Source organism: Squalius cephalus (genome assembly GCF_949319135.1).
Source record: "Squalius cephalus genome assembly, chromosome: 3".
Lineage (NCBI taxonomy): Eukaryota > Metazoa > Chordata > Actinopteri > Cypriniformes > Leuciscidae > Squalius > Squalius cephalus.
Window position 1 is genome coordinate 7388586 of NC_137124.1, and position 26030 is coordinate 7414615.

At 39.7% G+C, this 26030-nt stretch overlaps 1 protein-coding gene across 1 annotated transcript; it reads left to right on the forward strand.

The window, feature by feature from the left end:
• The first annotated feature begins 173 nt into the window (after positions 1-173).
• Positions 174-21128, forward strand: sf3b2 (splicing factor 3b, subunit 2). The gene is given in 23 exon segments (XM_079867653.1): positions 174-340; positions 768-811; positions 898-957; positions 1072-1227; positions 4935-4997; positions 5522-5651; positions 6725-6828; positions 7348-7456; positions 8552-8646; positions 10061-10258; positions 10590-10712; positions 10789-10815; positions 10821-10868; positions 11662-11889; positions 12922-13071; positions 13846-13935; positions 14081-14188; positions 14954-15061; positions 15992-16134; positions 16842-16943; positions 17765-17864; positions 19902-20102; positions 20911-21128. Coding segments are annotated over 23 exon segments (2565 nt in total). The 5' UTR covers positions 174-234; the 3' UTR covers positions 20983-21128.
• Positions 21129-26030: the final 4902 nt, after the last annotated feature.

Below are 26030 nucleotides of genomic sequence, written 5' to 3' on the forward strand. Positions count from 1 at the left end.
ATTTCAGTGCTCATCGTGTTTGTTGTTGCCTTATTATAATTAAATGTAACGAAAACCATACAAATATGTTCGTTACTTGATATAAAATAAGCGTTAAATGAAATACTATGAAGTATTAAACGCAAACGCGTCATTTTCAAACTGAGAGAAAAGGAACAACAAATCCCATAATGCAGTGCGTCGCATTCCCGTGATCCCTCGCGCTTGAACGCGTTTGTGCCGTAGAGCTTCATCATGGCTAGCGACGGGCCGCCAGGCGCTGAATCAAACATAGATTTTAACACATGGAACCACGGCGAGCTGCAGGCCAAACTGGCCGAGTTTGGTGCTCCTAACATGGGTGAGAATAAAACGTTTTGATAAGAGCGCTGTGACGGAGTTTAGCTCAGATTTCCTCCGTTAGCTTAGCTAGCCTGTTAGCCTGTTATTTCCCTGTTGATACCCTGCGGGCCTTTAGTGCTCGAAACTTCGCGCTAACGTGTGCAGTACATGTAAATAAGTCTAATTGATAGCTGTATTTGCGTTTATTCTGGTAAGTTAGTTAAAACACCTGTGAGCTGTGAATGTCGTTAAACAACTAGCAAGTTAAGTCGTAGTGTGAATGTATCTGCGTGAACTGTAACTGTGATCGTATTTAAATGCAGCACTTTTAAACACAAACACACTGCAGTTACAAATCAGCACATAGCCCATTAAACTAATGTAAACCATGTTTAATTCAGTCCAGTGTTGTTCGCCATCTTCATGTATGGTTTTCTGTTCTTCAGGTCCCAGAGAGGAGCTCATAGACAGGCTCAAATCGTTTGCACAGGTAAGCTATTCAGTTTAGTTTAAAACTGCAAATCTGATCATAACTCTTATTTCTTTGCCTGAGTGTAACTTTTATTTTGTCTGCAGTCTGGGATGATCTTAAACAAGCCGAACATAGCAGGAGGAGATGACAAGGTCATGACTACGGTACTGCAATGTGTCTTTTATTCTGTTTATTAATGTTATTTTGGTCTAATTAGGAGTAGACACAACATTGCTAAGACTATAAGTGTTAAAGGTTGTGCTGTGTGTGTGTGTCAGATGCCAGGTCTGCCGCCCATGCCCCCGATGCCCTCAATGCCCCTTCCGCCGGGCATGAACATGATGCAGGCCATGAATATGATGGCCGGCCCTCCACCGATCCACATGGGCATGGAGCCGCCCGGCATGATGCCACACGACGACAGAGCCGCGCAGGTGAGAGCCGCGCATGCTAACTCCGTGTGAAACCTTTTACTGTGAGGCAAGCTGCAGTTGTGTGGTAGATGATGGATGACTTTACTGTCAAGTTACACTACTGTTGATACTTGTGTTACACTACTGCCAAACTTTCCTATTAATGCTTGATGTACTTTAGGCATAAAACTGAGCAGAGACTTGCATGATGGCGTGGTTTTCTTCAGAATCAGAGCAAACGTTCATTATGTTTGGCTTAAAGGGCACCTATTATGCCCCTTTTCACAAGATGTAAAATAAGTCTCTGATGTCTCCAGAGTGTGTATGTGAAGTTTTAGCTCTAAATACCCAACAGATCATTTTTTACAGCATGTTTAAAGTGTCACTTTTTGGGGCTCAGAAAAAAACGTGCCGTTTTAGTGTATCCCTTTAAATGCAAATGAGCTGCTGCTCCCGGCACAAGCTCGCTCAGAGCCAGGACAATCTCATCTGACGGAATGATAATATCAGAACAGAAACTCTCAGTAATGCTGTTCATTTCGAGCTGGAGTCGGACAATAATGCCCTCAGAGCCAGAGAATATTTGCTGCATGGAGATAGAACAGGTATCGTTTAGTTTAATTACGGTTATAACTAATTTGTCATTTGCTTTTATCCACTATTAATACAAGCCTGCTGTAGGGGACTGCGTCCGAATGATGGCCAAAAATGTACTGATGAGTTTTATGAAGTTTGTTGTACATCACACAAAATTGTGTGTCAGGGCGGGTCTATGTTAAAACGGTAGTGTCTGTTAGAGCTGTAATCGGGCCTTAAAAGTTCGGCCCGAAAAGGCCCGAGCCCGACAGAGTTTGGCCCGAGCCCGACAAGTACATTTTGATTGACAGCTTTTTAAAAGCCCGAACCCGTTTACAGCCCGACTGTCCAAAAGGCCGTCTATCAGCAGTGATAAGAGTGTCGGAGAAAAGCGCGGACACGCGATTCACACCGCGAGCCGGCACACGCACCACTCGGCGGAAAAGGGAGAGAAAGAAAAAAAGAGACTGCGCCGCACGCACACAGCAGCACCTTTGTCTTTCGTAAAAAAAAGAGTAATTTGTACATTTTTTTAACATCATTTATTCATGACTAACGGAGCTAGAGGCCACTTGGAAGTTGTAACAAAGAAATAAAATAAGTCCTTCAGAGACCAGCCTCCATTTCACCTCCTCAAGATCCATTTTCACGCTAATCTAAACACATCACCTGACCGCTCATTTACCACGCAACCCGAAGCGCGAGCCCGAGCCCGGCCCGAGCCCGTGTAAAATAATAGAAATTAAGACCGAACCCGACCAAACCCGTCGGGTCCCGTCGGGTTCGGGCAAAGATCTTCAGCTCTAGTGTCTGTCAACATTCGTGGGCGGGGCCTGTGGCTGATGTGACGTCACACCGGCCCCATGGCTGAAAACAGGTCGTTGGGAGACACTGCTGATGATTTATGGGGATTTAAAAAAGGAGTGGATGGATTTATATCACTATAGGGTGGTTGTGTACACACTGCCAACACATTTGTCCAAACACCATGTAAAAGTGAATTTTGCATAATAGGACCCATTTAAAAGAAAGAAGCATTTTTTATTTATTTAGATATGTTAAATGCTGAACAACTTGCATGATCAAGATAACATTATTTAATGGTTAGTTCACCCAAAAATGAAGCTTCTGTCTTTAATTACTCGCCATCATGTCGTTCCAAAACCGTAAGACCTTCGTTCATCTTCAGATCAGATCTTTCTGACCCCTTCATAGACTGCACCGTCATTGCAACTTTCAATGCCCAGAAAGGTATTAAAGACATCGATAAAATAGTCCATGTGACTCCAGTGGTTCAACCTTAATGTTATGAAGTGAAGAGAATACTTTTTGTGTGCAAAAAAAAACAAAATTACGACTTTATTCAACAATCTCTTCTCTTCCACGTCATTCTCCGCTTTTGACGTGGTGTAAGCTGCGCTTCCGAGTCCTCACCATTGGCTGACGCTGATCATGTGAGCACCATGACACGTGCGTGTGATGCTGACGCAGGAGTTAGCCAATAGTGAGCCGTTGTTCTGACGTAGAACCAGGAATCGCTGCACTGTTTACACTACGTCAACAGCGGAGGAGAATGACGTGAAAGAGAAGAGATTGTTGAATAAAGTTGTAATTTTGGGGTTTTTTGCACACAGAAAGTATTCTCGTCACTTCATAACATTAAGGTTGAACCACTGGAGTCACATGGGCTATTTTAACAATGTCTTTCCTACCTTTCTGGGCATTGAAAGTTGCAATGATTTTGTTGCCTATGGAGGGACAGAAAGCTCTCAGATTTCATCAAAAATATCTTTGTGCTCTGAAGATGAACGAAGATCTTACAGGTTTGGAACGACATGAGGGCGAGTAATTAATGACAAATTGTATTTTTGGGTGAACTATCCCTTTAAAGGGTCATTTCACCCGTGGAGACATGAATGTGTATTGAAAGTGGGTCATTTATGTAGAAGAAATGTGAAATTATTTTTGAATTTGGAGCTTTCTAGACTGAGAAAAGCCAGAAAATGTATTTTTGGCTTATGTGGATGAAAGACAACAACTCCCAGAATGCACTTGCTTCGCTGCCCTACAAGGCCACTCCCAAGCCACGCCTACCGGTAAGACAGCGCTGCGCAGTTGAAAACAAAAACATCAAGGCAAGGCTAGGCTACGAGTGAGTCTCCGTGACGAGTTTGCCCAAAATGTCCGGGATTCGGCTTTTGCGTTCTACAGTCGCCATTCATCATGTTTACTGTGGCGAGCAGGACGAGGCTGAGGGGCGCGGGAGAACGGCGCGAGGCCGGTGGCGTGATTACTGACGACCGACACCTGTGAGGCACTGTTCTCGTATCTCGCACGGAGGAGCAGGTATTTTCTTAGCAATGGTAAAACACACATCAACCGATCACGCCACCGGCCTCGCGTCTTTCTCCCGCGGCGCTAGCCTCGTCCTGCTCCCTGTATTACTGTGATTACTGATGAGCGCGCCTGTGAGATGCACCGGTCTCATGGGCTATCTCTCACGGAGGTGCGGGTATTTTCTTAGCAATGTTAAAACGCAAATCAACCGATCACTTGTTTAGCATTCATGTAAACATTACATTCAGATTCACCAATCGGGGTGAATTCAGTTAGATTGAAACAAAAAAGTGAGCATGTAAACAATGGATGGCGACCGCAGAAAGCAAAAGCTGAATCCCGGACATTTTTGTCGATCTCGACGGCCGGACATGTCCGGGAAATAGAGTATGGTAACCCCTACTACTCAGCTTTCTTCGTCCCTGTTTTCTGCAGGTTTCTGCCGTTGAAATCAAACGCACTCGCACTGATCTGTGATAGGTCTGTTAGCGCATTAGGTCCAACCCCCTATGGGCGGGTTTGAAAGGGTGGATCTAGTGCTTGTAGTCTTAACAGAAATCCCCCCCTCTTACACTTCCTCCTACAATGACGCAAAATGACGATTTTTGCGTCATTGTAGGAGGAAGTGTAAAGAGGTAAATACAGATTTCTCTCGTCTCGGGGGAAAATGAAAAAATGTTGCATGACCATTCAATAGTATGACTGGGTTTCTAACAATGCAAAGCTTAATGCAAATGGGTGAAGTGTCCCTTTAAGAATACAATGAAATAAAGGGGTCACATGACTGCAGTTTATAATCGTATGTGTGTGTTTAGGGTGATTCTCGGGGGATGGACGAGCAGATGAAGGAACAGGAACTTCTCGAGCAGCAGAAAAGGGTGAATGTTCGCTTATTACCTGTGATGCTGTCTTCAAAAGAATGCCATATAACCCAAACATTTAACAGCTATATGAATGTGAATGATTTGATATGCACTCTACTCTTCAAAAACGTTTGGGTTTGGATCAAAAAGTGCAAAGATATTTGTAAATAAAATTGCAAGATTTCGATTTAAAATAAAAGCTGTTCTTTTGAACGTTCTATTCATCAAAGAATCGTGAAAAATAATTCACGAAATTAATTCACGATTATTCAATAATTTGAAATAAACATGTTTTCCACACAAATATGAAGCAGCACATCTGTTTTTAACATTGATAATAACTATAAATGTTTCTTGAGCATCAAATCATCATATTAGAATGATTTCTGAAGGATCATGTGACACTGAAGACTGGAGTAATGATGCTGAAAATACAGCTTTAATCACAAGACAAACTTTTTTTCTCACTCAGTGTGAATTAGTATGACTCTGAAACCAGTTTAAAGGTCTAATAGTGTGTGTGTGTGTGTCTCTCTCAGGCTGCTGTGCTTCTGGAACATGAGAGACAGCAGGAACTTGCTAAAGTCCAGCAGGGGGCGCCACCGGGCCCCAGAGGACCTGAACTGGGACCCCGACCCAACCTCCTGCCCCCCATCCCCCCTCTCAGAGGTCATTCACCATGATGCTCTCTAACATGCTCAAACATCAAATCATGTCAACCTAATATCACATCATGCTGACTGGATGTCGTGTTTGAATTTTTAATAAGGATATATAATGGGCAAAACATTTCTCATCCAAATTTTGGTAGATTCAGGTAAATCTGATCTATTTTGCGTCCATTACGTCTTTCAGACTAGTGGAAAAGAAAACATCCAAAATACACTTAAGTGTTTAGTTTATTGCACTTTATCTATTTGCATCTGTAGATTTCAGTTTCAGTCAGTCAGAAATCTCCACTTCAGCAGCTTTACACACCAAACTTTAGCTTTATTAATATCTATATTTTGAAGGTTTTTACAGAGGGGTTTGTTCATAAATAATTTGACTGATTTATATAACATTTTATTTATTTTTATTTTTTTCTGGCAATATGATTTATCGAGTGATAAAAAGTGACATCTGGAATCCCCTCTGGTTTTCACCTTCAGATTTTCTTTTTGTCAACAAAATGAAACACGAATTTTAAATCCGGCTTTATCAATATTCAGATTTCTGTAAATGAATGCATATTTAATTTTCGATATTGCCTTATAAGCATATTTAAACTGAATGTTTCAGAAAACTTATAATGCAAAAAATGTTTGCAATTTTTAATCAATCAACTGGTGAAGTATGATGATGTCTATTAGTTGCATGTTCACCCTATTCGTCTGTGGTGTCTAAAGGGACAGTTCACCTGAAAATTACAATTCTGCCATCATTTACTCGCCCTCAAGTTGTCCCAAACCTGCATTAAGTTCGTTCTTGCGCTGAACACAAAAGATATTGTGAAGAATGTGGGTAGCAACAGTTTCTAATCCCCATTGACCTCAATTCAGTTAATGGGGACCAGCAGCTGTTTAGTGGCCAACATTTTTCAAAATGTCATCCTTTATGTTCAACAGAAAACTTGAGGGTGAGTAAGTAATGACAGAATTAAAATTTTTGGGGTGAAGTATCCCTTTAAGACAAAACGACGAGATTGAAACGCCTGTAAATCTGATATGGATTTTACTCTAATCATTGATTTGCTCCTGTAGTTGGGACTCAAGGTGGCCCGGCTCCTCCAGGTGTGTCTATGATGCTCCAGTCTGCCAATCAACGGCAGAAAGTCCCGCCCCCTCCAGGAGAGGACGCCAGAGAGGTGCGAGAGCCTTTACTTATGAATCTCTTTACTGATCTAGAGCAAGAGTAGTGCAAGAATAATAAGCTATAAATCTCAAACAGACTTTTAATCACTCTTAAAACTAGATCTGATCAAGTGGTGTTCACCAATATCGTAAAGGTCATACAAGTTTGACTCATGCTTTGAGACTCAACTCTAAGCATGTTTTGTAAGATTCCCCTCTCTGTTAAACACATTTTACTGGACTGTCGGGGGTTTAATACAAGTAGAATGCTCTTTTATGAAGTTATTTCACTTAAGGATTTACTTAGTAAGATTATGCCTGAAAAGATTGTCTTTTTTAACTGTTAATTAAAAAAAAAAAAAATTATATATATATATGACTTGTTGTTTGTTTGCTTGGTTTTATTGTATTTATATGATATTTGTATTTTTGTAATCTAATTTTTGCCATGAAAATAGCCTTAGATGCTGACATGGCATTAAATAAATCTATCTATCTTTACTGATCTTAACTTGTTTGATTTGTGTGTTCAGGCGTGGCAGGGTGAAGATGTTGGCATCGGGCCGAAGATCCCTCAGGCTCTGGAGAAGATCCTGCAGCTGAAGGAGATGAGGCAGGAGCAGCTCAGCGTCGCCCCTATAGGTCACTATGAGGAACTCATCATTATCATCAAATGCAGCCTTAAAGGGATACTCCACTTTTTTCGGAAATATGCTCATTTTACATCTCCCCCAGAGTTAAACAGTTGAGTTTTACCGTTTTAGAATCCATTCAGCCGAACTCCGGGTCTGACGGTACCACTTTTAGCATAGCTTAGCACAGATCATTGATTCTGATGAGTCCAGTAGCATTTCTTTCAAAATGACCAAAGAGTTTCAATATTTTTCCTATTTAAAACTTGACTCTTCTGTAGTTAAACCGTGTACTAAGATCGACGGAAAATGAAAAGTTGCGATTTTCTAAGCCTATATGACTAGGAACTACTCTCATTCCGGCGTAATAATCAAGGAACTGTGTGTCTGTACCATGAGTGCAGCAGGCGTAGTGATATGACGCAGCGCCTGAAAATAGGTCTAATAGGTTAGACAAACTTAGTCCCGGTCACGTTGGAAGAAGTTACCGAGCTGGGGACTATTTTCAGGCGCTGCGTCATATCATTACGCCTGCTGCACCCATGTTACGGCCACACAGTTCCTTGATTATTACGCTGGAATGAGAGTAGTTCCTAGCCATATAGGCTTAGAAAATCGCAACTTTTCATTTTCCGTCGATCTTAGTACACGGTTTAACTACAGAAGAGTCAAGTTTTAAATAGGAAAAATATTGAAACTCTTTGGTCATTTTGAAAGAAATGCTACTGGACTCATCAGAATCAATGATCTGTGCTAAGCTATGCTAAAAGTGGTACCGTCAGACCCGGAGTTCGGCTGAATGGATTCTAAAACGGTAAAACTCAACTGTTTAACTCTGGGGGAGATGTAAAATGAGCTTATTTCCGAAAAAAGTGGAGTATCCCTTTAATGTCACTAATGATCGTGTTTAAGAGATGAGAGCACTTGAGCACATCAAGTCTAATTACCAGTGGGAGAAACACTGAATTTACTTTGAGACTTGAATGTGAAAGCGGGGGCGTGTGAAGTAATAAAACCAATCTTTGTGATTGAGTCAATGCTGGTTTACTTTTAACAATATAGGAATGCTTGTTAAATGATTTCTCTGGCTCTTTTTTGTCTTTAGAGGAGGAAGATGATGACGATGAGATGGACATGAACAGCTCCTCCGCCCGTGGAAATTCAGATGACGACGATGAAAGCGGCCTTTCTAAAAAAGACGTAGGTCTCCTCGCCCGTTTTGTCAGCAAGTCCTTTCATCAAAGCTATACATGAATTTTGAACAATACCTGTTCGACTTTGAGGAACTTTTTTGATCCACTTTAAAGGGGCTCTAGGTAACTTTTTAACCTTAACTGAACAGCTTCGGAGTCAGTGGAATGGTTATTACTTATTTCGGGTTGAATGGTGGTGGTTTCGCACCCCCCTGGTGCCCGAGAGCGGAAAAAACTCACTTGCAACTTTGGGACGCGGGTCGGTGTCAGGAAGTATCGCGTGATATCAGGTCTCGCGATGTAACGAATTGCTTGACGGCACTGCACACGTAATTACACGCCCCCATTCAAGCACCGGCTAGCTAAGCAAAGGGCAACGATAGATTTAGTTATGGCTGAGCCTGTAAAAAGAAGCAGAAAGCTAGGAAATCTTTGTCGGAGGACCAACGAAAGAGGAAACGGGAGACTGACCGAGCAATAAGTCTGACTCGAGTAAAGTTAAATATCGGACCGGCTTTTTCAGAATGGTGAGAACTGAGAGAAACAGAAGCCTGCAAAACGGATGCTGACCTGGCCTTATTGCTGTTGCACTTGTAAGTATCTTTGGAATAAACTGTGTTTAATATTTAAATTTCAAGTAATTGCGACTTCAGGATGTTTGCTATTGTCCATAAAGTTTTTTTATTATGATCGCTGTCTGTTACGGGCTTACTAGTAACGTTACGCTAGATACTATAACTTTGATGTTAGGCATTGTCATAGCAAACACGTTTGATTTCTGTAGTTGTGTGGCCGTTCCTCTGTCGGTTTTATTTGTGTAACTTACACTTTTATTTTATGTCACTAAGTCAACGCGTCTGATAATAGGCAATAAACATGTTGCACATATCATGATCGAGCTAGAAAAAACGTTCTGATGTTTTCTTCGGCAAAGGTAACCGTCATTCTACTAGATGAACCTTGCTAATATAACTTTAGACAAATATTACCCTCCGATATATATTTTATGCTCATGCCCACTCTCCCAAAAACAAACAAACACGAAAGCAGTAGTTCGCCTCGTTCATATCGTTCGTTCCCGGTAAAAATACTAGTATGCATGACAACACAATAAATAAAAAAATCGCCATCAGTTGGAAAGAAAGTATTGCTTTACTTGCCTCGGTAGACATAACTGGTTTTGAAATAGCCGGTTCCTCTGCTCAGCTGGGTTGACAGCTGATCAGCTGGGTTGCTCGTGGCGAGGGGGGTGGGGTGACAACAGTTCGTTTTTGAGTGTATGAAAGCATTTACTACCAGACACTAGGGGGAGCTTCGTAGAGAAAAAACACTCAAGAGTTGCCTGGTGTCCCTTTAAATATTGACTGCTGTGTTTCTTCTGAGCACTTTTACTCGATTCCTTCTCGCTCGTTTGCTTGCAGAAAAACCGCAAGCGCAGGAACAGGAAGAAGAAGAACAAGAAGAAGAAGCGGGAGCAAGAGAAGGAGCAGGAGGAGGAGAGGAAGAAAGAGGAGAGCCGTGAGAAAGAGACCGAGGTGGAGATCGAGTACGTGACGGAGGAGCCCGCCATCTACGACCCCAACTTCATCTTCTTCAAGAGGATCTTTGAGGCGTTCAAGGTCAGGAGCTTAACAGGAACTACAGATGCTTCATTACAGGATGGCTAATGCTAAATTTACTTGGTATTTTGAGATAAGAAACTGTGCTTACTGTAACTCTCAAAGCTCAACATTTCCTCCCAAGTCCAAAAATAACATTTCTTGAAACAAAGCTGCTGCAAAACATTGTTTGATATGAGAAAGTATGAAGAATGAAGCTTTTTTTGGTGGTGTTTTTAGATTTTTGATTGACAGATCATGACCCTTCCAGCTTCGTTCACCTAGACTAGTATTTTAAAGACTGAAACGTTACATTTTGATGGATTTGACATTGAATGTCTTTCTATCACAGCTGACAGATGATGTGAAAAAGGAAAAGGAAAAAGAGCCGGAGAAGCCCGAAAAGCCAGAAATCCTTTCCTTTAAGAAGAAGGGATTCGAGCTGGAGAAGAAGGACAGTGATGACAGCGACGATGTGAGTTGAAAGTCGCCCACCTCTTATGGTCTCCTGATGGTGTTCCCGTCTAACCCCTCCTCTTCCTGTTTGACAGGACCTCAAGAAGGACTTGCCTAAGCTGTCCAAAAGAAACTGAGGAGAATGAACAGGCTGACCGTGGCGGAGCTCAAACAGGTAACTTGAGTTTATTGAATTGTTGCTGTTTTTAGTACTTATAGCAGATCAAATATTATTGTCACCAGGTTTGACATTAACTATTTTGCTCACCAGCCATGGTGGCTAGTGGTCTGACACATATATATATATATATATATATATATATATATATATATATATATATATATATATATATATAGAGAGAGAGAGAGAGAGAGAGAGAGAGAGAGAGAGAGAGAGAGAGAGAGAGAGAGAGAGAGAGAGAGAGAGAGAGAGAGAGAGAGAGAGAGAGAGAGAGAGAGAGAGAGAGAGAGAGAGAGAGAGAGAGAGAGAGAGAGAGAGATCTCACTTTAAGACCTGACACACAGACCCACTATACTGTTTTATAAAGCCAATATACTTGTCTCAATGTGCATGCACTTTGGGTGTGAGCAAAATCTTGCACAATATGTGCAATACCATGGCAAAACTCAAGCCCTATAACATCAATATTCATCCAGAGCAAATGAAACGAGTGAGTAAAGGGTCGCGGGTTTGTGTGTAACTCAAGCGCAGCTGGTATTGTGGATCCTGCGGAAGAGCTTCAGATATTTCAGTATCTATGTATCAAAAAATCAATATTTTTGACAACACTACATTGCACTTAGTTTATTATTTCAGATGCCTTTTTAAAAGACTACAATTGAAAAATGTATATTATATAAAATTCAACCCGCTTATGTGGCTGGTAGGAGTGACTGCGCCACACGCATTTGACAGGTGTTAAAGTCGATCCCTGTTTGTCCCCCTTCCTCACGTGTGTCTCTGCCAGCTTGTGGTCCGCCCTGACGTGGTGGAGATGCACGATGTGACGGCGCAGGAGCCCAAGCTGCTGGTTCACCTGAAGGCCACCAGGAACACGGTGCCGGTGCCGCGTCACTGGTGCTTCAAGAGGAAGTACCTGCAGGGGAAGAGGGGCATAGAGAAGCCTCCGTTTGAGCTGCCCGAGTTCATCAGGAGGACCGGCATCCAGGAGATGAGAGAGGCTCTGCAGGAGAAGGTACCGCACACTGCCATACTATACCATCGATTTCTTTTAAAAATGATATATATATATATATATAATGCCTTTATTCAGCGAGGACACTGTTTATGAAAAGTGACTAAAGACATTTCTAATGTTATACAAGACTTCTATTTTAAATAGACGCTGTTCTTTTGAACTTGCTATTCATCAAAGAATCATGAAAAATGTGTCCTATGAAGCAGCACAACTGTTTTCAACATTGATAATAATCAGAAATGTTTCCTAAGCATCAAATCATCATATTAGAGTGATTTCTGAAGGATCATGTGACTCTGAAGACTGGAGTAATGATGCTGAAAATTCAGCTTTGATCACAGGAATAAATTACACTTTACTAGATATTCAATCAGAAAACAGTTATTTTGAAATATTTCACAATATTACTATTTTTACTGTACATTTGATCTAATAAATGCAGCCTTGGTGAGCAGAAGAGACTTCTTACAAAAACTAAAACAATTACCAACCCCAAACTTTTGAATGGTAATATATAAAACTATATTTAAATATTAAGTGCTTTTAATGTACATAGCTGTATAAAAATGTATTGAATATGTTCCTCTTGGCTGTTATTGTGCTGCATTTTTGCTTTTTATTGTGGTAATATAATGAATTCTTCCTATAATAATAATGATGATGCTTGATCATATTGTGTTTGAGCAAGGTCATAAAACCAGAGTGTTAAATATAGTTCAGTTATAAAGCTGTTTTGTCAAACATGAGCTCTGCAGTTGAACAGCTTTAAGCAGATCATCATGAAGAGCACCTCAGGGTTTCGTTCCTGTCTTGAAATGTCAGATCATGAGCTCATGAGGCCGTCAGGGGTGACACTGATGTGTGATCATTTGTTTGCTTCATCTGGCATCATCTTGTGAAGTTTCCATCCGAGACCGCGCTTGACTGACGGTTATACGATTGTGAAGCTGGTTATTTTAAACTTTAATGTTCAGTGTTGATGTGTTTCCCGCTGCTGTCAGCTCTACTGACGTCTCTGTATCCCTGTAGGAAGACGCCAAAACCATGAAGACCAAAATGAGAGAGAAAGTTCGGCCCAAGATGGGGAAGATCGACATCGACTACCAGAAGCTGCACGACGCCTTCTTCAAATGGCAGATCAAACCCAAGCTCACGATTCACGGAGACCTGTACTATGAGGTGCGCTGGCGTTACCTGCTCATTATAGGAGGAACCTCTTCATACTTCCTAGAACTATTGGCGGAAGTTCCCGGATTTTGGCGCAGGAACTAGGAATGATTTTAGTTCTAGGATCTCCTTTAGGAGGAACTAATTTACTCCTACTTCAGAGTCGGTCTAAACCAGCGCTATAGGACCTACCAGTGACGTTAGTGTTCGCTGATTGGCCGAATGCACGTGAAACACCAGCACCCGCCATTTTAAAAAGGCTGTGTACAGATTATAGCCTATATATTTACTCCACAAACTAACTCTACGAACATGAAAACAGTGATAGATGAGCCTCTCAACCTTTACGCTGAGGAGAAAATCCAACGCGACTTTGAGGGACCAATAGAATCATGATTATGTGTTTCTGCTCAGCATTACTGAACATCAACCACACGGCATACGCTAATAACTTTTCACACACTGTCTACTTCCTGTGTATAACAGTTCTATCTAATAATGTATTAGACAGGACTGTTTGACAGATTGTAAACTAATGAACAGACACGGAGGATGCGAGCGCTGTTTGTTTGCTCAGGCTCTGGCGTTCTCAGCTCCGTCAAAATAAGTCACAACAAGCGCCGCTTGCGTCACTTCACAGCTCCTACTGGCGGTGCGAATGCAACAGGAAAACGGTCCTATGGGAACCACCCTGGTGGCTTGTTCCTACTGCGAAAGCATTATGGCACTTTATTTCTTATGATGGCACTTTCTAAGAAAGAAACCCTTTTTGTTGTTGATATTCAGGGAAAAGAGTTTGAGACGCGTCTGAAGGAGAAGAAGCCGGGCGATCTGTCGGATGAGCTGAGGGTTGCTCTCGGGATGCCCACAGGACCTGTGAGTGCTGCTTTATCAGCTGCTTGTGCACAGCAAGTGTTGCTGTTGTGTGAAATTGCAGGAGAGCTCCTCATGCACCTCGACGCTTATGTAATTTGTGCTGTCTAATCTTAGCTGAGCTTTTCACATGTGTTTGTCTCGGCAGAACTCTCATAAAGTTCCTCCGCCGTGGCTGATCGCCATGCAGAGATACGGTCCTCCACCCTCCTACCCCAACCTGAAGATCCCTGGCCTCAACGCCCCCATCCCTGAGGTCAGACACACACACACACACACACACACACACACACTGGGGAAAATAGTGTTGTGGAATGTTGCTTTTATAAGTAGCTCTTTCCTATACATGCCTTAAACCTTGTAAAATTAACTGTCGCTTTTTATTGGAAAGTATTAGATGCTTTTCCTTTTTTTTTTTTTTTTTTTTTTTTTTTTTTCTTTAATGGTAGTGTAATTGACTTGCAGGGTTTTAATTGACCTTTTTTATTGAGTATTGTAATGCAATAAAATGTAAAAAATGTACTAAAAATGTAAGCAACTATGTTATGAACTATATATGGGAACTTTCCATCGGGATTTTTAGGTTTTCTTGTTATGCTCAGTTTGAAAGTATTTCTTTGGCAGGATCGATCCTGTTGGTGAGTGTGAGCTCTATTAAATGTTCAAGTTCATACATCAATTAAGTTGGAAGTTAATTAACTCAACATGTGGGACTGCAACATGCAATTGTTATTTTTCACAATTAATTTAAAAGGATGTAAACACTTCCCGCAGTGATATGCAAAACTCTGAGCCGTCATGTTTGATTAGAGGAAGCTCTTATGAGGAAGGAAGAGATTTTCCATTTGATTTAGTCAGTAATTAGATATAAAGTAATGCTTGTAACTCAACAAATGTGCATCCTTCTCCATTAGAGGATCTGATTTACATTCATGAAAAACCCTTTCTCAATCTAAATGTCATGGCCGTCATAATGTTGATGTAAAGCTGAGGTGTTCATACTGAGGTGTGTGTGTTTCAGAGCTGTTCGTTCGGGTATCACGCCGGCGGGTGGGGAAAACCTCCCGTGGATGAGACGGGAAAACCGCTGTACGGAGATGTGTTCGGGACCAACTCCATAGACTTCCAGGTGAGGATGCTCAATTAGCTGCACATTTAAGCAAAATGTTGTGAATATAGTCACATTTAAGCAGCATTAAGCACAGGAGAACAACTGTGTTCGTGATTAACCTCATCCTAAAAGTTGCGAAGCCTGAGATCTGAAGATCAACTACTAATGTCAAGAAGTGTCGGAGTAATAGAGCTTTCTCTGAGGCTGGTCCCGCTTTATGGAGAAGCTTTCCAAACTACATTAGGGTTCATCTGCATTCAGATCTAGTCTTAAAACAATCTATTATCTTTGGCTTTTAATACATTGTAATATCTTATGTTCTTCTGTTTCCTGTTATCTTATGGGTTTATTATTTTGTATTGTACTGCAGATTTGTCAGCCTTGTTGCTGTTATTAAATGTGCTTTAGAAATAAACTGAGCTGAATCTCTTAAAGCAAAATGCCTTATTGGTTTTATAAAACTGTTAATACAGAAAATAATTAAGGTGCAAGTTTTCATAAAATGTAATTGAAGTAAAGAACAGCGTTTCCCGAACCAATGGGGTTCATGAGATGATGAAAGAATAGTTAAATCATAAAAATGTCAAATTAAAGTAAATATAAAAACGAAATAAAACCCTTACTATAAAAGATTAAATATTTTATGTTTGCCTGCATGTGACGTGGGCATTAACCAACATCTGAGAATCACGAGAAATGTACATGTTAAATTATTGAATTATTAACTTCACATCTCAGGGGGACTTCAAGTAAATATTTTAGTTCAAATTTTGCAACTGATCTGAAACACTGAAATAAAGCTGAAGTATTGCAGTTCAAATAGTTTCATAATTAATGAACTGTACAACATTAACACTGTTATTTTCCTGCTTTATTAATGTAAAGCTGCTTTGAAACCGTATAAAGCGCTGTATAAATAAATGTGACTTCCTTCTGAAATGTTGCCAGGCCAAAGCCGAGGAGGAGGAAATCGACCGAACCACGTGGGGCGAACTGGAGCCGTCCGATGAAGAGTCATCTGAGGAGGAAGAGGAGGAGGAGAGCGACGAGGACAAACCGGATGAAACGGGTTTCTTCACACCTGCAGACAGGTGCTGATTCATCTCAGCGATTCAAACTCTAGCGATTCAGTCACTAGCCGCGTTTCCATTACCCTTCAAATTGCCCAAATTGAAAATGCGCCCAATGGAAACACGTCAATTTCGCAAAAACTCCCATTCATCGCAAAAAAGTTTTTGCGCTCGCATGAGGAGGTTTTTCAGGCAATTCGAATAATAAATATTTAGTTTTTGCGTATTTACAGGTCACCTGACGTAGATTACGCGGTGTGTTTGGACAGAATACGAGACAGTTCTTTATTAAATTCATAATAGATAGAAGAATTACAGGAATAATGGATTCTAAAAACCTCAAAGAAATGCCACAATCAAGACCTCGAAGCAGATATGAGGGAGAAACACCCAGAAACTCCTCATATGAGCCGCTCACAAGTATAAGGGTCTTTCCTTTACATTAATGCTTGGATAACACACATACGTCTCCTTCCATTAATAATAATATTGGCTAGTGCGGCGGCTGTGATATACATAAACCTACCAACGTCCGTTGCCATGATTTTTGGAATAACTTATCGTGAGAGGAGTTTGTCACATAACATCGGTTAATGGAAACACCGTCATTTCGCAATAGTTTTGTCAACATTTAGAAAAAAATCACATAAGTTTTGCGCAAATCTGTAATGGAAACGCAGCTAGTGTCGTGTTGAAGTCGTTAACGTTTCTTGTTGTTGTTGTGACAGTGGCTTGATCACTCCGGGTGGATTCTCCTCCGTTCCTGCCGGCATGGAGACTCCAGAGCTCATTGAGCTCAGGAAGAAGAAGATCGAAGAGATCATGGACGGGTGAGTGTCTGTGCAAACACCAGATTTAAGCCCCGGAAATCACTAACTTAACCCTGTGAAGCCTGACATATGAAATCTAGAATCTAGAAAAATCTAGTTTATTGAACCTTAAGACAATCTTTAAAAAAAATTGCATGTGTTTTGTTGTCATATTTGATACGTCAGGCTTTTATGGCTCATATAGTGAGAATATGGAGCTCATACTCAAGGAGGAAAAAAACACACCTATTTTATTCATAGGCCCAAACTGCAAAATATTAAATTTAGTGCCGATGCTGATATTTATATGGTCAAAAAGTAAGATGAAATTCTTGTAATGTAATCAATGAGATCTTTATAGCAGATACTGACAGTGTATATATACATATTAATATCTGCCAATAATGTTTTAGTAAGGAGATATTTAAGTGCTTAGTTTTATGATCAAAGCTCTGTAGTTTTAAAACATAATGCCAATGCAATGATGATTGAGAGATGAACAAATAAACATTCCTCAAAAGCCTGTATATATTTGATATATATCAAAAATATTTGATACATTTTAACAAGATTTTCTAAAAATGATATGGATAATCAAGTAAAACCTAAGCTGCTTTCAGTCCAATAATGTTAATCTTGAAACATTACTAACAATATAAAAGTTATTCTTACATTTACTTTCTCTATATAATAGTCTCATATAAAACTATTAATAGAGTGCACTGTGACTCGGTTTATACTTTTGAGCGCTCTGAGGCAACAACTGTCTCGTCGAGCACTTAAGCAGCGGTATATCAGACACTTATATCTTATTTAACGTGTGTGTGTGTGTGTGTGTGCAGGAACGAGACGCCTCAGCTGTTCACGGTGCTGCCGGAGAGGAGGACTGGGCCTGTCGGAGCTGCTATGATGGCGTCCACACACATCTACGACATGACTGCGGTACGTCAGTGTGTGAGAGATGGAGTGTGTCGTGCGCCATGTTTCCATACACCTGTTTTTATGCCAATTTTGGGGTATTGCATAAAAAAAAACACTGGATGGAAATGCTACGATGTGCATAATTTCATTTAAAAGGCGTATGCGCTCAATTGAGCCTGATCAGTTTATTATCTGATAAGACATGCGCATAAACTACAATTGACACATTTACAAAATAAATCCCTCGGTGCGCAATGACAAACTTGTGACTTTGCCTCAACAGTGGATGTGATTGGATATCTGGACTAGCCAGCGGACCAGTCACATCGCACAACATCTCAAATGTTCATTTAGTTATTCAAAAACACCTGAACCAAAGTCTGTCGTCAGAATGATTTGGTTTAATCCCTTCCAGAAGCATCACATGATTGCGTTCCCAAACACCAGCATCCGAACGCAAGAGAACATGACAGAGTTTAACTCCGTTATAATGGAGGAAAAGAGTCAGTTTCTTCCCCGATTGCAGCAACTTCCAATTTTATGTGCCAGTTTCCCAGGAAGGGATGATTTTGTTCTCTTGAACACATGGGATGAAAACGCCGCTTTATTTGTGAATGTTTTGTGATATTCCAATTACAAATTCCCGTGTTTTCTCAGATCAGTTTTTAAACTCTTGGCATGTTCCTATCCACCTTTTTCCCTACGCTCCATGATGCTTTGTGCTAATTATGTGGGTAACTTTCATTTAAACCACACAAAATATGCCAATCTTTCTAATAAGTTCCACCCATAGTTTAAAACGCAGTACAATAAAGATGGATACGAAAGCTACAGGACCAAAGATACACACTTTCCCTTATACATTTAACCCTAAACTATTGTTCATTAAAAAACATTGGACTCGTTCTGCATCGTCTTCCCATTGATGTGGTAAAAAACAAACCCAGAGACACGAGATGAACCAGTGCTTGCTGACCCAAACCATTTGTATGGTAATCATTTTGCCTCAGTTGTTTTACACGCTCGTATCCCAGAGTTCTCTCTGTCTGGTGGGTTGAGATGTGGCAGATAACCTTTCCAGGCCTCTGATAACAGAACGACCTGCGCCTCATCTGTCACAGCCGTCACATGCTAATGACTCCATCCATATGGGACTCGTTTGCGTTTCGACGACAGCGAGAATATAAACGATGTGCCGTGACGCGCAGAAGCCGACAGCTGCCCGTGGAAATGTCAGCTATAAAGCGTTAATGCCGCTGCTGATATATTGATATAGTGCAGCTGTTCGCGAATGTGAAATGAATGAGATTTTGATGTGTGACCTTGGCTGGATCAGTTGCGGTTTAAAAGACAATTAATATTCAGTGGCCAAAAGTGCTCTCAATGACCATTCAAGTGCGATTAGCCCTCATCCTTCCCTCGCCTTTGTAGCAAATCCTTCCCTTGCGACGCCGTAAAATAAGACTTAATTGTTTGTTTTTTTGTCTAGAAAGCTTATTTTATTTAATTTACCTTTAAATTACTAGATTTGATCAATAAATAATAAATAATTAGTAATTTAAGCACATTCCTCACATTCTTTCAACTCAAAATAACTCACTATTTCACACATAACCCTTTTAATTCAGCTAAAATACCTTACATTGGGTGTCTTTGTCGACCTCTTGAGGAAAAATAACACATTTCATGACTCTTGCCACTTGATGGCCTTATAGCTCCAGTTTATATGGATCAAGTGAGCTGTTCCGCTGGGTCCTAAAGTCAGTTTGTCTTCTGTGTGCTTTCAGATACACATGTAGACATTATAAAATCATTTTTTGGTAAAGTTTTAGCATTTTTAGTTTGAATTGAGCATTTTTAGGTTAGCACTGAAGTACTCCTCGCATTCCATTCATTCCTATGGGGGTCAAATTGACCGGTGAGGGAAGGATTTGTTACTGTTTTTTTTTTAGTTTTTTTTTTTACTCGAGTCCATTACGTTTTACAAGAGCTGTTTTGAGGGAAGAGCAAGAAACTGAACTTGGTTGATGTGACACATGATATGTCTGTCTCTCTCAGACGGTGACGAGCCGTAAGGCCGGGGTGACGGCGCTGGGCGGAGACTCTCAGGCGGTGGAAGTGGCGCTGGCCCCCGAGGAGCTGGAGCTCGACCCCATGGCCATGACGCAGAAGTACGAGGAGCACGTCCGGGAGCAGCAGGCGCAGGTGGAGAAGGAGGACTTCAGCGACATGGTGGCCGAACACGCCGCCAAACAGAAGGTGAGCTCAAATACTGCAGCCGGTCACAAGCAAACTCGTATACATCACTGCATAAACAAGGAAACAGGAAAATATCTTGCATTTAAATACATTTTTTGGGGGTAGATTTTCTCTAAATTTCTCATTAGATTAATTCAATTACCATATTTACAGAAATAAATAAAACGTGTATATATTATTAAAATGTATAACTTTGCCTGTGAGATTCCTCATTTGTAAGATGCTTTAGCCTAAATGAATAAATGGAAAAATGTTGCCATGATGTATTAAAATATATATATATATATATATATATATATCAATCATTTTATACATGGATATTATTATATATAATATATATATATCATTTTATACATGGATATTATTATATATAATATATATATCATTTTTTATACATTTTTTTTAAATGTATAATATAAAAAATAAAATTAATTCCAAAAATGTATAATAAATTTGATGTATTTAATTCTTATTTTCTCTCAATTACACAAATCGCAATCCTAAATAGACTGTCTTCATGCCATATTTTCTTAATTTTCCACTTTTTTTTTTTTTTTTGATAAATGTAACCTGTGCATGATATTGAAAGGATTTGCTGAGGATGCCATGAATAAAACTGTACGAATTTTAAAATCGCAATATTAACGAGGAACTAAATGGGACACATTAAAAATGCAGTAGTTCTAGGAGAACCCCTTTAAACGCATCTGATCAAACGAGATGTTTGATGAACCTTCTTTTTCCTGTTTGTAAATGTTTAGTGTTTACACGTGTTCCCTAAAGCCTTCCTCTCCTCTGTTCCTGGCAGCAAAAGAAGCGCAAGGCTCAGCCGCAGGACACGCGCTCCGGGGCCAAGAAGTACAAAGAGTTCAAGTTCTAGTCCTGCCAGAGGACTCCTTCATTCTGCTTCTTTTTATCTGCTGATACGCTGTAGAAGCGCACTCGTGTTTGTGCGTTACGTTACAGTGAGTGACGATTTTCATTTATGCTCAATGTTTTTGTAAATAAAATGGCCGTCAATGACAAGCTGTTGTTACAGAGTTTTTATTTAACGTTTCATCCACCTCGTTTAGGTTTAACTGCTTATGAAAGCTAGTCTGTTTTTGATTTCTTCTACTAATATCTGAAATATGGTGTGTTTATATGTAGCATTCCTGGAAATATCAGTTTAAAATAGTCTAAGAGTAGGATTTGTAAGATGGAAAATTTCTTCTTAAAATGTAAATATATCATGGAAATTTCAATGACTGATTTTTTTTTTTTTTTTTTTTTTTCTAGAAATGAATCTTTGTGAGTGTAAACTTTAACATGATTTATTTTAAATCCTTAGTCATTAACCTTGAACAACTGCAAACATTGTGGTATTTGTTCTGTATGTCTGGGATCTCTGAATATAATTTATTTATTATATGAAAATTTAAAAAAAAAATCAATATATTAAGTATTCAATAATTGTATCCTTAACTCATCTATGATCACTAAAATATATTTTAAGCCTAGAAAAAACATTAAAATAGCTTGAATGTAACTCTACACACTTGCCTCATTTAGTATACGCGGTTCTATGAATATGCAAATGAGCCCCGCCTCCACTCACTCACTCACTCAGCTCAGAGATCCACTGGTTGACGATCACACGTTGATCTGATTGGTTACAAGGTAGTTTGTGACGTCAGAAACACCAGCGATTTCAAAGCGTGTTTTTGAGGCTGTCTTTGGTTCACTGCAGTTTTAAGCAGAAAATACTCAGCAATGCTGTCGACTTATGAATTTACACATGATTTGTCTTAAAGCATATTAATAACACCACATAGACATATAAACAACATTAAAAGCTGGATTTTCACCACAGGGACTTTAAATGAATCGATGATTTTGAGGTGTGCAGTAACGCGCTCAGGCCAGCAGGGGGAGAGAGAGAGAGAGTCTGACCGTCACCTGATGTCTGGGATTCGGTTTGACCTACATAAAACTTTCACCGACAAACAAAGAGTCAAATACGCTTTCTCAGACAATAACACTCTCGTTTCCCCCCAAACACACAGTCTGAATGAGCTGAAACACACTGAAACACACTGCGTCCGTGGGCAAGATTCAGTGTGACTTCATTAAAGACTATCATCTCAGTCCTTCCTTTGTTCAGTGGATTGAGGAGGATCTCGAGGGATTGTCTTGTTCAGGAAGGTGTGCCGTCGAAGCGGGTCTGCACTCTCGTCTCCTCATGAAAGGCCATTTCTGCCACACAAGAAAAAGAGGGGCGGGGGGGGTGCTTGGTAAATTGCAATTACGACATAGTAAATCATAAGACTCTAAATCATAGACAACATATTAACTAGAAAATATGAGCTAAGTCACAATTATTATGAGTCATTATTTATTTTTTTGCATTGTAATAATTTAAACATTTTATCTCAGTTTAGAAATTGTCAATTATAACCATAATTTTGGTATGTCATGGTTGACTATCTCATAGTTTCAACATTTCATAATTATGACTTAGTATCTCAGTTTCGACATTTTCTGTCATGGTTGACTTTCTCATAATTTTAACTCAAGATTTTTTTGAGATCATGACAAAAGTAAAAATTATGAGAAGTCAATCATGACACAGTCAGAATTTTGACTTGTCAATTATGACTTGGTGTCAATGTCATTTTAATATTTCATAATTTTTACTTGTGTCATGATTAATTCTCATAATTTTTTACTTTTTGACATATTTTGATTTGTTTATGACAACCTAATCTCATAATTTAAACTTTTTCTTATAAATATGACTTAGTAACTTAGTTTTGATGTTATGTAATTGTTGATTTTTTATTGTATTATTTAAACTTTTTATCATTACAACTTAATTTCTCAATTTTGACTTTTTATGTCATGGTTGACTATCTCATCTTTTTGACTCGTGACTTTTTTGAGATCATGAGTCAAATCAAAATTATAAGATAAAAAGTCAATCATGACATAAAAAGTAAAAATTATGTGAAATTACTTCTCATAATATCAACTTTTTATGTCAGAATTTCGACTTGTGTCAATTATGACAATGTCAATTTCATCGTAGTATCCCGTCATTTTGAGGACTTCAGCCATGATTGACTTTTTATCTCATAATTCAAATTTTAATCATAATTATCTCAATTTTGACATTTTATGTCATAATTATCTACCAATACACGCTTTTTTCTTTTGTGGCAGAAATGGGCTTCCATGCATTTGAAATTAAATCTTTCCATAGTTTTAAACTTTAAAGAGCAGCATTGCATGACTAAAATTGTGATGCACACCAGTAAATGGAGTGTTTTTAAAGGCAGCTTGTAATGACTCAACTAATTAGTGGTTGATTTGAATATCCACAGGCGTGGGCTCTTACCTTCCGTTTCAACTGTACAACATCATCAGCGTTCTTCAGGCTGCGCTCATTAAAAGATGAAGTCATGAACGCGCCGAAAGCTGGAGAGACACACACACACACACACACACACACACACAGGAGAAAGCCAGCAGTGTCATGCATTGGTCAGCATCAGCCGGGTCGTGTTTCTCTCCATCACACACACCCACAGGGGTTAATGAGTCTGATAAATATAGATGTGCTTTCATCATCACCAGCCTCTGTGTGGGTTTCCCAACGCCTGCTTTCTGGACAAATAATATCCCGTTTGCCTGGAACTGTGTGACTAAACAACTACTTCAAATGTGAGCTTTTTATATATATTTTTAGCTTTTAGTTTATATATATTTAGTGATTTCTGAGAAACACTGTTGTCGATATTTGAAATCAGCCCAAACAAACAAACAAACACACCCCTTGCTTCATTGCTCCGCCCCTAAAATGCACAAAAAACACAATGCAAGAGTGGATGTCTCTGTATCATTGTTGACGCAAAGCAAAATAAAGCGAAGATGACGAACGGACAACAAAGAAGAACAAAACATGAACAGTACACATTCGCCAGCAGCTCCAGACAAACAATGACACTCAAACTGTCCTGTTACTGTAACTAACATCACAACAACAGCATCTTGGTCATGAGAAACGACAAAACAAATGTTACTCGTGTATGAAGTATCGGCATCTGTTTTCAGATCTTCCCGCTTCTGTCTCTCCAGCGCTGGAAAGCTTTTCTAATATTAACGCGGGTCCTAAAGCTCTTGCCTGATCATAACCCTTCTTTCCCCAGTGATATTCCTCTGAGCTTTCTCTTTTCTAATGTCTCTCAGCCATCTCTCTTTCTACAGTCCTTCTTCAAATCTCCCTCTTGCTCTCACTCTCTCCTCTCCCATAATGAGTGGACACGCCCCCTAATGCTGATTGGCTCACTCTCTCTCCTCCCCCATCATGAGTGGGCAAGCCCCCTACTGCTGATTGGCTCACTCTCTCTCCTCCCCCATCATGAGTGGACACGCCCCCTACTGCTGATTGGCTCACTCTCTCTCCTCCTCCATCATGAGTGGACACGCCCCCTACTGCTGATTGGCTCACTCTCTCTCTCTTCCCCGAATCATGAGTGGACACGCCCCCTACTGCTGATTGGCTCACTCTCTCTCCTCCTCCATCATGAGTGGACACGCCCCCTACTGCTGATTGGCTACAGGAGTGTTGTGCTGATCGGTCCGATCCACATTCAACAGCATTTTTCAGAAATTGCTTACTGCGATATTAATCCATAATTCCATATAGAACCTTTCACATCCATGGAACAGAGGCTGTGTGTGAAAAAATGATTATTTATTATGTTCTTCACTGCTGTGAGAAAAAAACAAAAACCTTTTGGAAGCTTTATTTTTAAGGGTGTATCTACTTATTTCCAGCACATGCGACTCACTCAATCTCAGCGGTGGCTTGTTATGACACAGGGGCCGTTTCTAAATGACCTTCTCGTCCCATTCCTCTCTGTCCTGATGATGTGGATGTGTGTATTAGGACAGGAGAGGATCAGTGTCATATCTATAATCTAGGCTCATTATAAAGTTGCTGACACATGATCACATGACCAACAAAGTGCAATGAAGTTAGCTTTGACCTCAGATAAAAGGTTGTTTAACCTCAAATGTTGGTTGCGATGGGTTGTGTGTTTAATCAAATGCATTCAAATTGCGGATACTCTGATATGGGGTGACTTATTAATATATTGCATTATGACTAGCTCAGTGTCCCATTAGAGGCCTTTAATACTGTTCATAACCAAGCCATTTAGACATCTGTCTGACAGAGATGTGCATGATACAATTTATTATTTAATTGAATAATGCATTAAATAATTAAATATTTCTTTAATAATGAGATGTACAGAAAATTGTTTAATTTAATTGAACGACTATTTCACAATATTTACTAAAACCGGCAAAAATACAGAAACATATCATTTAAAATATATCAAAATATTCAATGACAGTGTTGTTGTGCTTGAGATAGATATAAAGGAAACGTTTCAAAATGCCATAGCAGTGGACAGTTTTAATGAGGATATATATCTAATTTCATATGTCTATAAGTATATATCTAATACAAATTCATGAGACATTAAATAACTCTTAAACACGTCAAACAAAAGCAGCCGTGAAGTCATGAAGATGAGCTCTAAACCCTCCGGCTGTCCTGAGAACCTCAAATTTGACCCACATTGAAAACCGTCAATAATTCATGAATTCTTAATCACGGTTCAGTGGGTCTAAGGGGCCGTTTACACTGACACCCTCTTCAACTAAAAACGTAAAACTTGTCATGTAAATATGTGTTTTATCTGCTCCCACAGAGTGTTATGATCGAGAGAAAATAATGGTTACACAACAATGATGTACTAGAAACATAAAAGATGTTCATTTGCGTTTTTTCATGTACAGACGACAAACATTGTCAAAATTATTTCATTCAAATGATCAGCGAAAATGACTAAAACCACTGTATTCTGCTGCCAGGCC